Source organism: Solea senegalensis, linkage group LG5 (genome assembly GCF_019176455.1).
Source record: "Solea senegalensis isolate Sse05_10M linkage group LG5, IFAPA_SoseM_1, whole genome shotgun sequence".
NCBI classification, from domain to species: domain Eukaryota; kingdom Metazoa; phylum Chordata; class Actinopteri; order Pleuronectiformes; family Soleidae; genus Solea; species Solea senegalensis.
Window position 1 is genome coordinate 21,433,533 of NC_058025.1, and position 16,126 is coordinate 21,449,658.

A 16,126-nucleotide genomic window follows, 5' to 3' on the forward strand; every position below is an offset into this window, starting at 1 on the left:
ATTATAAAAATGTGTTTATGATCTGGTAGGCCACAGTATGATTTCATGGTGTAAAACATGTTTAAGTCTCTGGAAGCCTGTCTGCACACCGTCTGCACTGTAAAAGATCTTGAACATGGTCACAGTGAGGAGTTGTCCCATCACTTCCATGTGAGCCATTGGTTTGCATGCAAATATCCTATAATATCTGGAGTCAAACATTTGGCAATGTTTGCAGAAAAAATGCTCAATTCTATCAAAATGGTCAGTGGGAAGAGGAAAGGACTTAATGGACTTTATTGCTATGGGACAGCGGAGAAATGTTGGGGTCACAGATTACTCTAATCACTCAGCTTTCATGCAGCACTGTCCCAGATCAACAACCTATGCAATATACTCTCTCGGTCTGTTTGTTCAAACAGCCTGATGGCAACTGGCATCTAAAACACTATTGCATTAAAGTTACTTTTGTGGCTGTATTTTTTTGGATTCTGTCATTTTTAAGTGGCCAACAGGTCAATATAGGCCAGCAAATTGGATATAGGTGTAGCAAAAGAATCAAGGACTTGATCAGGTACAAGATCTGCCAATCATAAACTCATGACTGACATTATAATGCTTGTAATGCTCTTTCCCTTTCAATTAATGAATCTTTATTTATCAGGGACACTGCAGTGAGACATAGTGGACATAACATGCATCTGATGTACTGCACATCTAGCAATTTGTTAGTTTGCCAACTCCTGTCCCTGGAGTGTCGCACATACAGTAAAAATTACAATAATACAAGACCATCTTTCTCATCTACCTAATACAGTGTAAAAATATATTTTTGCAGTATATGATAATGATGCCAGCGAATTGGCTTTTTATCTAGAATGTTTTATTGTGGAAGGAGCTGCTTGTGCAATATGGGATGTGGGAGAAGATCATGGTGTGTATGTATAGTAGCAGGGCTGTCTGCATGGTATGTGTCTGATTAATTTGAAGCAGTTGAGATTGATTTCTTTTTTTATAGTTTTGAAACTTTCTTTATATTGTGACTAAATTTGAGTTGAGGATCTGGTATAATTCCCAGCTATTTGAATTCTGATGTCTTGATTATGTATGTTAATTCTAAGTGTTGCTGGCTAGATTTTTTTAATTGAGAAGCACATGGAGACTTGTGTTTTTAAGGTTCAGCAGTAGATGATTTTGAATGGGCCACTTTTGGACGTTTACACGTAGACAGGACGGCAGCAGCCTGCGCTGGTGTCTTGGCAGCTGTGTGTATGACTGTGTCAACTGCATGAAGTTGACATGCTGTGGCTGGGCAGTTTAACGGCAGGTCATTAATGAAAAGGCTGAATAGGAAAGGACCAAGAATAGACCCTTGTGGAATGCCCATATTGTTATTTAAAAATAGGGATGTGTCCTGGCCAACTTTGACACACTGTTCTCTGTTCTGGAGATAGGATGTGAAATGGAAGTGAATGTTGAGTATTTATATTCCACAAAGAGACTTATAATGCTGCTGCTTCTGCTTCTTCCTCTGAGAACTGTAAGGCTGCCCTCCACAGGAGAAATGTATCTGTTACTATAAATTCTTATATATAGACCAGATGCAAAAGGAAACTCTAAAACTGCCTTAATGGCAAGAGATGATTCTTCCCAATATTTGAATTTGATCCTATGGAAAAACACAAAAGCCTGTTTTAATAAAGAACAGTTGTCATTCTCGTTTGAATTGACCACATGGATATCTTCTTCTTTTGGGTCCTATCTTACCTAGGGGTCGCCACAGCATCTGCCTATAAAACATGTTCAATTGTCCTGGATTTCCAGGGACAATCCAGGTGTTTTTCTTTAATTATAATTTCAGATAGCTAGCTAATTCACAATGTCCCATTCTCAGTCTAGTTAGGAGAACCTTGTCCCTTCTCTTCAGCTTCAGTGAAAGCCACTTATTTCTAACAGAAGGCTGCAGAGAGTGTTCAGACATCTTATTTCCTTCAACTCCTGAGTGTCCAAGGCACATAAATATTGTATTACAGCCCACTTTTTCTAACCCTGACTAGGTAACATCGGTGCATAAGTGAACAGTGATGAAGACAAAGTCCTTTCATCTGCCTTACATAAATCAAAAGCAATGGCCCTCCTTCCTACCACTTCCTATTCATTTCCATGGGAGGTTTCTTTGCAATTTTCCTTCATAATCGTTACTCGAAATGCCATAGCACAGCTTTCCTGATCTATCAGCATGTTTTGGTCTCTGATTTAATTTTTTGTTTTCTTTTTCCTCTAAAAGGCGCCTCGGGCTTTGCTGCTTTGATCTTCAAAGCAGACAATAAGTACGGATGCCAACTGCCATAAAATATCGAAGAGGAAGAACGACGGGACACAAAACACACACACACACAAGATCAGCAAGATTCAACTTTGAAGAGAGCTTTGAGAGAGATGAGATTAAGGAACGCGGGTGAGGATAAAAGAATGAGGATAAGAATGAAGGAGAACTTTGAACTGTGATCAAGAATTCTGAACTGTGGGGGGCATTGGACCTTTCTGTGTACAGCCTGCCAGAAATGGTTATTATTATTATTTGTATGAGAAGAAGAAGAAGAATTAACTGTGTATAAACCAGCCATTGTTTATGCTCAACACAAACCAACAGCTTAAATATTGTTAAAAGAGATGAGAAAATCAACAGTGATTCCGCCGAAAGGTCTTTCTCTAGAGGTCCTTGACTCTCCATGGACCCGAAAGAAAATTTATTTTAACAATTACCGGAGAGGAGATGAAGAGGAAACTAAGGATGAAAGTGAGTACAACTCCGAGACATGCGAATCTGACTCTTCAAAGAAATTTAAATCTCCGGTTAATTCCAAGTTTTTGGATACATCTAAGTCTTCAGTCGAATCTAAATATTCAAACGAGTCGGAGTCTTCAGATAATTCAAAGTCTTTAGATAAATCAAAGTTTCCAGATAAATGTAAGGTTTTAGCTAAATCCAAGGCTTCAGTTGAACTTGATGGTCTACAGGAAGAACTACAAGCAGCAAGGAAAGCCAGTTCTGCTCTTAAAAAGGACTTGAAGATTATTAAAGAGGCTGAAGCTCAACAGGAAGAAGCCCTGGAATGGATGCGAAAAGAAAAGCACACTCTTGCAAAGGTTTTGAAGGAGGAGCAAGCTAAAAAGAGAACTCTTCGTGTTGAAAATGAGCTAATGAAGGCACAAATAGTTGCCCTTCAGAAGTCGCACAAAGAGCAGCAGCACGGATACGAAAAGCTCCAAAAGAAAATGACACTTATTCACAAGGAAGAACAAGCAGTGATCAAAAACCTGACAGATGAAAATCTTAAAAAGGATAATGAAATCCAGTCCTTACACCTCATTATGCAGAGTTTTAAAACTTTCATAGAGGCCAAGGACAGAACCATTTCATGGCTCCAAAAGATGAATTCTGAGGCTGCTGTGTCCCAGCAAAAACTCAACCCTCTGATTCATGAAAACCAACAACTGGTTTTTGAGAACCAGAGGCTCCGTGCTCATGGAGATGCTGTCTATCAGCAGCAAAAGTATGCAAATGAACACAACCTTTTGACCAAAAGAAACCTACAACTGGCATCCAAGATCAAGAGGTTGGAAGGTGACCTCGAAGATGCCCTAAATGAGAGAAAACATGCTCAAAAGCAGCACCAAGAAGACAGAGAAGCTTGTAGTAGACTTGAGGAAGAGGTTCGGATAGAGAAAGCTCTCTTCTTTAGAGCCAGTGAAGAAATAGAGATGTTGAAGAAAGCCAGTGCGGATACAATGAAGGATATGGAGACGAAATATGAAATTGAAGAAGCCCTGAGACAAGAAAAGGAACACAGTGCAGCCTTGCAAAAGGGAACTGATCAAAGCAACTCTGTTCTTGAAAAGGTAAAGGCAACAAGTGAGCAGTACCTGGCTGAACTCTGGGAATCAAGGAAGGAGCAGCAACAACTCGCTGAGGCGCTCGAGAAAGCACAAAGCAGCCTCAGCTGTCTTCAGGCTCAGCACCAGGCTGAGTTACAATTGCAGGAAAGTCAGATCAAAGACAAAGATTCCAGGTTCAAGGAGCAGAAACTTTCTTTAGGTAATGCATTGAATGCTCTAACACAGCTGCAAAACGAATACGTCGATCTAGGGAAGAGGTACGGCGAAATCAATTCTCTTTACCGTCGGCTGCTTAAAGAACATGGTGACCTCCAAAACAGACATGAGAGGCTCACGTATACAAAAGGGAACCCCCGACCAGAATTCTCTGTATCTCACCTCTGCTCAGCTACAGAGGTCAAATGTGAGTGGTGGTTTGGTAAGAGCTATACTCACATGTACTGTTAAAATAAAAGCAATTTACTGAGAATCTGCTATTCGTAAATAAGTGAAAAAATATTTCATAAGGAATAATTCAAGGATATTCCAACTACTAACAGACTACTCAGTCCTAAAGTGAAACAATACAGGTGTAAATCTCACCAGTGCTTGATTTCTAAGCTGTGTACACAACGTTTCTTTCTTCTTTTTTTTGGGTGGACACTCCCTAAGTCCAGCAGAAATAACGATTATCTGTCATTTCCACCATTTTACCAGTAGATGGCATTATTTGTCTAAGTCAAGAGGACAAAGCAGCATCACAATAATAAATGCATGTCAATGCTTTGTGAGATTTAAAGAATTATAAAATAGAGAATATTTTCTGTGATTTTAGTTATTTAGTCGTACATCCATTTAAGAAATTAAACATACAAAACAAATATTTCTAATGAAAAAACAATACCAAAAGGAATGAAAAGGAGCAGAAAGAAGACAAATCTTATATCTTTCACAGTGTGTCAGTGCACAATACACAAATGATAAAAAAGCAAATAATGTATGGAAATATAATAAGTAAAGCTAAATGATGTCATATTTATTCAAAATACCGTTGACTTTTTTTTTAAATATTGTTATTGCATGTGATTTCTTTGTTTCTAATCTCAATTTGTTTTATAAACAGACTCCCTTCACCATCAAGACTCCGTTCGATCAAACTGGTTCTGATTCTTGGTTTACTAAAGATCTTTTAAAGATCTTCTCTTTTCTCAAGTCTTTTCTGTAAGTTGCATTATACTTTGGATAATCTAGGAGATCATCAAATTTCAGCGATTCACTGTCACTGTAATAAACAATGTTTAGTTGTACACTTGTCTCTAAATGTAACACGTGTGTTCAGATCATCTTAACAAAACACTGTGTTGTTTTAAAATCATGAAGAAATTTTGAAATATTAATCTCTTTTTGGTAAGTTAGTTGCATGGTATCCTTTGCAGCTTCCTGTACATAGCCATCCAATCGAAGAATTTAGAATTTATTAATGTATGTTTCTTTGCCTTGCCTCAACCAGGGGGCTTAAACCTAACCACACCCAAAAACTAGAAAATGGTTATCATGACTATCATCTCAATAGTGCATATATCTGTGGTTGTACAAGTGCAGGATCCTGGGGCCTGGGTTGACTTAAGCTTGATTCATACACCGTCACTTAACAATTTGACAATAATTGCTTGAGTTTCAATGAATGCCCTTGTGAAAGGCGTCAGTCGTCTCCGTGTAACGGCGCACCTCCAGCTGCCTCTTTCATTTGCCAGTCTACATTGTATCACACCGATCAGTACTGTCAGTTTATTTGTATCCATATCTGTGCTGACTTTTTCTTCATTTTGATAATGTGTGGATTAGATGCAGTTGTTGATATAACTGAGTGGGAAATAGGTTTGGAATTTACTTTTACTGAGATGATTGTTGCAGCAATAAACCAGTGACGAGAGCAACGGGGAGATGTTGTGGTTCGACAGCTGAAGAGGGAACACAACAAGAAAGTTTCTGCGACAAAAGAAAATTCTACAGTTTATAATATATAAATCAGGCTTAATAACCAGCAGTTCTCTCAACTCACAGTCCAGGAAATTGCTTGCTTTGATTACTTTATTAAAACACCCATGAACCAATAAAATAAAAGTATTAGCAATATACAGTAGGAAGAGACAAATGGACTGTAGTCAATGAAGCTGGAATCTTTCCTTTGCTTATGGAAGGCAGATTTGCACAAAGAATCTGACTTAGATGTAAAGTTATGGTTAAAGTTATGCCAATAGAGCTTGTCAGCTACAATTAGTAATACATAGAGATTGATCAATTACAACGTCTTTCACCAGCTTTACTCCACATATATTGTATTAATGCAACCCTTATGTATCAACTATGTGTTTTAGATGTAGTAGAGAGGAGGGCTCATTCTTACATTGTATCTGGTTGTCCACAAAAACAAAAAAGGTTTGGCGAGATCTATGCCACATATGCAACCTATTCAATATACTTTTTCATTGGATCTACAAATTTGCACACTGGGAAACCTTACAGAAACTTAAAAAAAAAAAATCACTTTGTGGATTTAAAGGAAATATCATGAGGTAAATTAATACAATATTATTGTACACCTTACCAACGTCTTTATCAGATTTGATATTAGGATACTGCCTATAGCACTGACACCATTGGTCATATGAAAGACTAGGATTGTTTTTATTGCCTCTCACCTTTTGAAAATGTATATAACTCAGTTTATTTCAAGTGAGGCTCTTTATAAGAGAAGGATGTGGGGGTGCGCTAATATGTTGTTTGTGCCTGTATCCATAGACTATATTTCTTTTTTTCTGTAATGTTAATACACCAATATGTAGAAACTCTTTGACCAAAATGATATTTTTAATGCTAAAATTAATTATTATCCAAGAAATTTCAAATGTACTGTTTTACAGAAAATAGCAAAGCACATTATTATTTATTGATTAAGATATCAAATTATAGCTATATACTTGCATTCCTGAACAGAAACATTTGTTTTAGTGGTTGAATGGTATGCTTGATTAATTTCTGACTTCTCAGAAAAGCCCAGTGAGCTGGCTCAAATTTGTGTATAGAAAGGTGAATTCAGCTTGTTATTTGCCAAATAAATAACAGTTTGAAGGATTACTAAAATATTTGTTTTCTCGTTTTTTGTGAGAGATGGTCTAACAAATAATATAAACTAAAAAATAAATAAACGTACTTAGTGCTGGTTTATTATTGTCAAGATGTTCGGTGCCGTGGTAAAGTATGGTAATCACGCATGCGCAGTCGCTGCCCTCACTCACGAAGACTGGGACTGTAATTAAACGTCGATGGACAGAGCGCGAACACACACACATACACGCGCACCCACGTAGCCTCAAATCTCTGTGTGCGTGTCCCCACTCTAACATGAGGCATTCAATAACTGCGGGATAGACGGAGTCTCTGGGCGGCGTGTTCATTCACCGGAAAGCCCTGTCTTTTCTTTCCTCTACCTTTCTGCTGGACGTCTCTGCGTTTGTGCTGGGGGTCTTGCCGTACGTGGAGCTGTTGTCATTCTCACAGGCCGCGGTTCGGCTCTCGTTGCTGGGAGGAGACCGTTAAGAGACTCCCTGCTAGTACTCTTAGCTGGCTATGATGCGTCGCTGCTGCAGGTGTATTTTCCACTCGGCAGGCCACTGTACAGCGAGGCGGGTCCTTGATTAATTGTTTACCCCGACTGATCTGGAGGGTGACTCGGAGATACACCACACCTTCAAGGTAACGTGTTGTCAGCTAGCTAACGTCATTCACGGGGCCGATGAACGCAGTGGCGCTCCAAGCTAACGGTTAGCCAGCTAGTTAGCTAGCAGCCATGTATTTGCATGTATGACCGCATAGCCAACCTGGGTACTTGGTCAGCTAACTGTTATTCTCTTGCCAATGGGTTTAGTACAAACAGCAACCCTTTAACGTTAAATTAAAAGGAATATTTTTAATTAGCGTTTACCTAGCTTATCCAACACGCAAGCATTGAGCTGTTAATACTAACGCAATGGCAAAGTAGCACTGAGTTTATGCTACAGGTAATGATTACCACAGCTGAACTACACACAACTTAAAGTCAAACAATATTAAATTTCCCTGTATGCTAGTATGCTTGTGCATTTCGTTTCCCCTCATCTGTATCTCTTCAATACATTACATTCTCACTCAAACACCAATAAAGGGTGAGTGAAGAGATTCAAACACAAGTCTGTTTGCATTAAAGCAGGCATTCTTAAAAAATGAAATGTTATTCCAAAGGGTTGGACGAAGCATGATATAGAAGTATTTATTGTGTACAGACTTCAAGGAAGTTACCGGGGGAGGAAGATGACGGAATATTCAGTGCCTGACAGGTCTGACTGCTGAAACAATCTTTTGTTGTTAGTCTGCTCTGGGAAAGTGCTATCACTGCAATTGCAGTCTGAGATTGTCTATCAGCATGGGGTTGTAAATAGTTTTTCCTTGAACAACATTGACCCTTGAATGTAGTCAGAATGTGCTTTATATATGTGGTTTTGATTGAAGCACCAAAGTAAAGCTGTAATCAAATAAACTAGCAGTTAAAGATTACAGGATGTGATATGCTTCCTACAACATACAGAATGTAAGGGACTGGCCATGATGTGTCTGACAATTTTGTGTTACTGTGGCCTCACTCTTGGTTCAGTTAGGCACCTGATACTGCAAAGACACTTATTTCACCCTGTTAACAACAGACACAATGACTCCGTGATTGTAATTATGCCTGCCAGGATGCTACTTTGGTACTTATGCCTCAATTACTAGATTAAAGCCTCAATAGATGGTTCAGCAAGAAAACAATAACAAGATGGTTCAGTGCACAACTCAAAACGCAAATTTTCTCAATAATTAAACATTAGGGAAGTTTTTTTTTTAATTTTTTTTAAGAAAATTATTTAATGGAGCATCAAGCTTCATTTTAGATCTTAGAAAAGGCATTGCAAAATGGCACACTGAATACTGAGTTGCTGTTATTTGACTGAGGCTCTTGTGCTGTGACATGTAACGTCATGTTTATTTCTGTTGTTTCAAGGATGGATGTAGATTTTTGTGCTGGTGGGGACAGTACCAGGAGAAAAATGGATCTGGCTGGGGTTGCAGAAGGCACAATAGATGTTACGCCATTGGAGATGTATGACTCTTCCAGAGCAAAAATAGCTGCCAACCTCCGGTGGCTGTTTGCCAAAGCTTATGGCATTGGTAAGTTATGTGAATTCACATAAAAGCGATAACACTGTTTTTAATTTTATAGATTGTATGTTTTATTTGTAAATGATGTTTGCATGTCTTAAGAAAGTAATGGATGAATTCCTCAAAATATAACCTTTCTCATATACTCATAGTTATCTCACAAATTCAGATGTTTTTGTTGGATGAGTGTTTTTACTTTTCTCAACATACTGATCACCAGTTTGTCTTGAAACTTTGACAACAGAAATATTAATTTATTTGTACTAGGCCAGTCCAATTTTTCCACACGGATTACACGCTGGTACCTGTCCATCAGCCATGTTGTTTACAACCCTTAAAATTGAGATGAGAGATCCGGCCATGATTAAATCTCTTGATCAAAGGTACTGTATGTATTGCCCAGCTGAGAAGTGGAAATACCCTAAGTGTATGCCCAGGTCCGTGAGCAAGAGGAGAAAGTAATCTGAAGTGCACAAATGTACATACCCCAGAATATATTGCAATATACACTACCAGTGAAAAGTTTGGATACACGAGTCAAAAGTGTGGACACACATTTCCATTTAATTGAATGAGGAAGTGTGTCCAAACCTTTGACTGGTGTGTCCAAACTTTTGACCGGTAGTGTATACCGTTACCGCAAGATGTTTTGGAATTATACTGCAATATGAGTTTTAAACCATACTGCCCAGCCCTGATGCTAAAATAAATGGAAATATTAATCAGTAATGTCAACATAAATCCTGCCTACTTTTCTAAAAAGTTCTATCTTGAACGTTGAAACAAATTTTGTTTCCTCTTCATATGGCCTTTAAGATAGTGAAAATTAATTATTAAGTAGTTAATCTGAAAGGACGTATAATGTTTTGTGAGAGTGTTACTATAATTTTATTTCTCTCATTCTTAACTCATGAAATTAATTCTTAATCTTTATGCGGGCATGGCATCAGAGAACAGTGTGACTGTCAGGCAGGTTTTTAATCATCGATACTTCGAAATGTTGCTTGTCAACTGTAGGATGTGCTACAGGGTGTCCCCTTATTATAGCAGTTAAACATAATTTTCAGTTGTGCATATCTGTTGCAGCACTGCCGTCTCGGTTAAAATCATCCCTCATTATTTCAAGGCCTTGTTCAAGCTTTCCTTTGTGTTTTGTTTCTCTAGTATCTTGTTAAAAAGATTTCACTGCCACTGAAGCTTTCAGTTTAAACGGATGACAACAAGTTCTCCTTTTGATGATAATTCTTCTGCATATTTTTTTTTCTTATTTTTATGGCCTAGTAATAAAAAAAAAATGTGGACTAGTAGTAGTTAGAGTGGTTGCCTCTGTGTGTCTGTCAGTCTGTGCGGATACAGACCGACTGACAGACACACAGAGCCACCAAACACAATACTTACCCCCACTCATCAGCTGGATGCTCTTTCATAAAGTGCTTGATACCAACAATTACTATTTGCACCATGCTTCATAACGTTTTCCCCAAGTAAAGTTCCCTAGTTAATGGAAAAGGCCAGACGTTTTGCTGCAGAAACATTTCTTGTATCACAGATGAATAGAGGTGGAGATGATTGTCTGTGACAATAGAAAGTATACAGTTGTCCCAAAGCTTTAGTGGCTCACAGGGAGGCAACTCAGTCTCAGGGTCCGCCACAATCATCTTCCTCTTATGGAGCTGAATATATTAGGCCCATCTGATTTTCACTCCATGGTTCATATGGTGCCTGTTAACAATGCTAATGCTGTAGCATTGTTTACTCTGCTTGTATAAACAGTCTTGATGACAAAGTTCCTTTATAAACAACTGCAGCAAATCTCATGATGTGGGTGTAGTCAGGAGTCGTGTGCATCAAGTGTGAACTCACTATTATGGTTTTAATTTTATTTTCAGTCTTTGAACAAGCATGTGTGTTATAGTGCACGCTAACCCAGTTGCAGGGGTCGAAATTAAAAACTTGGGTGCCAATGAATAATATAGAATTCAGAACAAGCTTATAGATAAAATAAAGAAACATATCAGAGATTGAATTTAAAATTTGAGATGTACCATGTTAAGATGTTTTAGTAAGGGCAATGAATGGATACTTTTTCATTAAAATGAATACCCTCAGTCTAAATGTATATACATCAGTTGGATTACTCACAAAACAGCATAAATGAATAGGAACTGTAAATATTGTTGAAATTTATTAATGATTTTCCATTGAAATCATCAGTAAAGTAATGCAATTTCCATCATATCTGGTTTCCTCTACTGTATTTCTGTAGAACAGCACATACAGGCGTCTAGTCACAATCGTTTTGCTGTACTCAATAATTTTTCCTGGATGTACAAAGCTGAAAAAACTTTGGACATCCATACAGGCCCCCCCTGCCCCTCTTTGTTTTCAGTCTATTTAATTAGTTGATTTCTTTTACAGGCAAGGTATGTGTTGTATTAATGAGTGGCTGAAAAGACTATGTTCGGCCCGGTCCAAAGCAACGCAAAGTGCAGTGCAAGTGTCATTGCAGGTTTTTGTATGCATGTGTATATCCAATATGTATTCTTTCCGATTAACAATTTCAAAAAGAATTCATGAACAGATGACTAATCGTTGAACTTACTAATCGGTACTATTAACTCGTAGGTGTATAATTTAATTGACTAATTGTAGGTTCCTGCTAGTATAACAAACCTGAAGTGACATGGGCGATGTGCTACGAGCTATGCTATTGAAGGACCGTGTACTTTTCTGTCTGAACATGAATGTTTATGTCTCGTGTGCTGTAAGAGTGCTGCACTGTCTTGGTGCTGTGTGTGTGTCTCGAGTGAGAGAGGCAGTGTCAGTTGTGACAGTGACCAGGCATGGTTAGCGATAGTCGAGACAAAGAAGACACTAATGTGAAATGTTCTGTGCTTGTTGGAAGAAATAAATGTCCAGACTCCTCCTGATCAAGTGTCTGTATGTTCTTCACCTGCTTGTAAAAGACCTGAGTCTGCCTGAAGCAGCTACAGCGACCTCCTGGAGGAAATATAGTATCTTCCCTGTGCTTTCTGACCATGGCCTATAAGCTACATAAGGTGAAACATAACCAGGCTTATGAAAGTTAAACTTGTTCCACTGTGACTCAGTTGTAGCATGTCTCTGTCTGCAGGAGCTAGCCCCGCCTCTCTCCTCAGGACAGGGAACAGCGAAAATCCATTGTACACTATCTCATCATGTCCTGTACCCACTGTTTCCTCTACATTCATTTAGGAGTGGCGGGCAAGTCATTCCTAAATCCTAGTTGCCGCTCCTTCAAATTTCTTTAAAAAAAAATACACTGCCGCAGCATGTCTCCACCTTCACAGCAGAGTCCTGCACTGGGTTGGATAATCGCGAGTACTACAGTAAACTACAGATAACTATCTACACGCCATGATGTAACTGCTGACTGCATTTTGAGATGAGCTTGTTCAAATATTTCTCTAAGAAGAGAAAGACACCAGATGAAGATGACACTAGTTGGGTATCATTAGCCTTTTACTGACTAATAAATAAAGAAGAAAAATAATTACATTTACTGTTCACACTTGTAATCAGATGTGATAAATTATCTAACATTAATGTTTTATGTAATTGTTTAAGACGTAATAAGTAACATTAGACAGGGAGGAGCAGCGGAACAAAGTGAAGGAGAGCAGAATACAGCAGGGGGAGAGCCGAATGAAGGAGCAGGAGAGCAAAGGAGAGGGAGATGAGAGTAGAGGAGAAAAACCTCAAGTGAAGCACAGGCTATCAGGCTGGGACCCTAAATGGTTTGAAAAAAATAGCCGTTCCACTCATGGCTCTACCATGCTGATAATTCTTTCCTTTCTTATTTTTTTTTTTACATATACATGTCAGTATTTCTGTTAAATAAATAAAAAAAGAGGAGGAGGAGAGAGGAGAGAATTAAGAGAGCACTACCCAGTTACCCAGTTTAGAAAACTACACAGCAAACGTGGCACACCTCTTTTAATCACTGCTGTAGCCATGTTGTGTGTGTTGTCCCTCACCACTACATGCACTTTATTTTTGGTTATATTCCACTTTCCTAACATGCTGTCAAAAGTTGTTGCAATAGCAGCAGCTGTGTGAGATCCACAGCTCTCTTGTATGAAAAGAACAGCCTTCTGAAGTGCAAAGGTTTTCATGTCTACTGTGCTATGAGACGTGGCACGCTAACAAGACTAACACTTGACGCCAAGTGTCTGTGATAAAGCTTATGTGTGTGAATGGGTACGAAAGATGTGCGATAGTAAATGCGCTGCATATCGATGCACTGTATGAATATGTGAGTGAATGGGTGAATAGCAAAACTGTAGTGTAAATCAGCTTTGAGTGGTCATTATGTTTTTATTGTTTTGGTCAATAGTCATATCGGCATGTTGGACGATGACTGATAATTCATTTGAAAGGCAATGTCTTGCTGATAATATCATGCATTCCTATTGATTATGGTATGTTGCGGAACACGTTTGGCTGACTGTGCTGTACATCCTGGTTTTTGTTGTTTGTCCTCATGCTCCTCTCATCCCACTAAGTACATTTCATCCGCCTGGCCTGTAGTGGCATGAGGGTGGGGGGGGAGCAGCTGCTAGATTACATCTGGGTCTGTGGAATATAGTCAAACATTATGACTTGCAATTACACATTTACTGTACTAATGTACACTGACGCTCGTCTCAAGGATTGACTGGTTGGTTTGATTGTTTGGTGACGTACAAAGTTAACTAATACTTATTTAACATTGTTCTTATTTGCACCATGTGCCTGAATGCAGACGGCATATTTGTGGCTTGTTTTGGCATACTGCATGGATACATGATACAGTACAGGATCAGAGCATAAGCAGCTACTTGAATGAGGGCTCCATTGTTTATGTAGAAATTAAAATTCTGTTTTTGCAGTTTTATTGTTGCATGATAACAACTGTACATACATTCAACAGGGAAATTAAATAAGCCTGTTTCATACTCCATAATAGGGAAGGGACAATTTGAAAATTTCATGTTGCTTATCAGTTATCTGAAGCAAAATAATTGTAATTGTCTATATTATTGTGGTAATTCAAAATCGGCTTTAAACTTGAAACTCTAAAAGACACTTAAGTTACTAACCTTTTCATTGTGGTTAGCAATAATTACGCTAGGCCTTGATTCCTACTCTTAAAAACTCACTGGATGAAGTGGTAGAAGATGAGTGAGCCGAGTTTTCTCAACATTGGAATATCACACAGAAAATTAGATTATTTCTTTATCATGTCGTCTTTTTTCAGATTACATTTTTCATATGATCCCAACCCTCAAGTAAATGAAACGATATATTTTTTTCTTTTCTATTCATACTGTCATGCAACATATTTGAAGTTATGTGTGCTTCACCTTGCAGAATGCATTTGTTTTGTGCATGCCTCAAGTCAAGGGCTCTTTCATCCCATGCCCATTAAAGGCTTTGGTTTTTGAGAATGACTTCACTTCTAGTGCAACAGAATCTCTTGCTTAGGTCAGAGTTTCCTTTTTGATTTTTAGGACTCCTGTATTGTTGTATTCAGTGCTGGCCATGCCTACTGTGTCACCTGAGAAGCTGTTTTCACTGCAGCCTTGGCTTGCAATGGATCTATTTTCCCCTGTGCTCTTTAGGCAGAAGCTGCAACTTACAGTTTCAAATGGCACATAAACTGAAGTTGACTTGGAGACAAAACCATTCACTCTCACATTTACACCTCGATATTTGTTCTATGTTTTGCCCTGCAATAGACTGGCAACCTAATACAGGGTGTACCCCAGCTTTCACCCTATGTCAGCTGGGATTGGCATCAGTGACCCCATAACCCTCATGTGGAGGATAAAGCAGTAGACAATAAATTAATGAATGAATAAATTTCAACCATTTACTGCAAATCCAAGGTTTCATTCTCTCCCCTTATGTCAAAAGCTTTTGAGAGTTGTGCCAGTAAGTTGATAAAAAAAAAAACAGGCTAGGTATCTCGTCTTAATTGCAAGTTACAGTTAAAAACTTCACTGCAAATATGACTATTGGAGCATGTGAAAATGCCACATAGTTCACCTTTACCCTTTCTTTTTTTGCAGACCATATTCCAGAGGACCTGAGGGACCCATTCTACACGGATCAGTATGAGCAGGAACACATAAAGCCGCCTGTCATCCGCCTACTGCTGTCATGTGAGCTTTACTGCCGAGTCTGCACCCTCATTCTCAAGACGGAGCAGGCAGCGTCTCTACAGTCTCACCTGTCCGTCATCCAAGCTCTGTCCCGTAAAGGGATTTATGTTGTGGACAGTGACGATACACGTGTCACAGAGGGGGACCTGGCCTGTGTACCCATCAAAATGGTGAGTGGTTGTCCTCAATGGCTTTTGTTGCAAAAAACATCTTCATTGTACACTAATTGATCATCTGGTTATTCTCTGTGTGAATTTAAGTGAAAAATAATAATAATAATAATAATAATTATTGTAGCTATGGGTAGGTGCTGAATCCTGATTCCAGTATTTCCCTGGTTGCTATGCAACTGGGTTCAGCTCACCTGAATCACAGCACAAGTTTTAGTTGGGCTGATTTCCTGCACCTGTTTGCAAGGTACTGATTCAAGTCAAGTTTTGATTTGATTCTATAGCGATTCTTATAGAGATATTTAAGTTTTCCTACCAATTTTGCTTAATAATCAAAGAAATTTTCTCTGAACTAATGCTGCAGATTGTATAAAATGTAGGTCTCTATAACATGGTGCATCATTAAAATTAGTCATTTTTACACACTCTACAGATTTAGATGTTGTCTACAGACTTAGATCCAACAATATCCTGGTCACACGAGACTATCGTGGTTAAGTATGACGTGTTTTCGATAGTCTCAAGAGATGTGCGCACGGACATAGGAAATGGCATATATTAAAAGCTTGATTTAATTTTTATGAATCTATATGGGATTTTCTGAATAAAAAATCAATATGATTTGGAAAATCTGCTTTTTGACTGCCCTAATTTATAGTTCCTGAGCTGTCTATATGA

The 16,126-nt window shown here is 38.5% G+C and overlaps 1 protein-coding gene across 3 annotated transcripts in view; it reads left to right on the top strand.

Moving 5' to 3' along the window:
- Positions 1-7,160: 7,160 nt before the first annotated feature.
- Positions 7,161-16,126, top strand: part of camsap1b (calmodulin regulated spectrin-associated protein 1b) — a 30,371-nt gene continuing 21,405 nt past the window's right edge. For all 3 annotated transcript variants that reach the window (XM_044025759.1, XM_044025760.1, XM_044025761.1), the window contains exons 1-3: positions 7,161-7,614; positions 8,936-9,102; positions 15,186-15,448. In XM_044025759.1, the coding sequence (XP_043881694.1) occupies positions 8,937-9,102; positions 15,186-15,448 (429 nt within the window). In that variant the 5' untranslated portion in view covers positions 7,161-7,614; position 8,936. The remainder of the gene's footprint in view (positions 7,615-8,935; positions 9,103-15,185; positions 15,449-16,126) is intronic.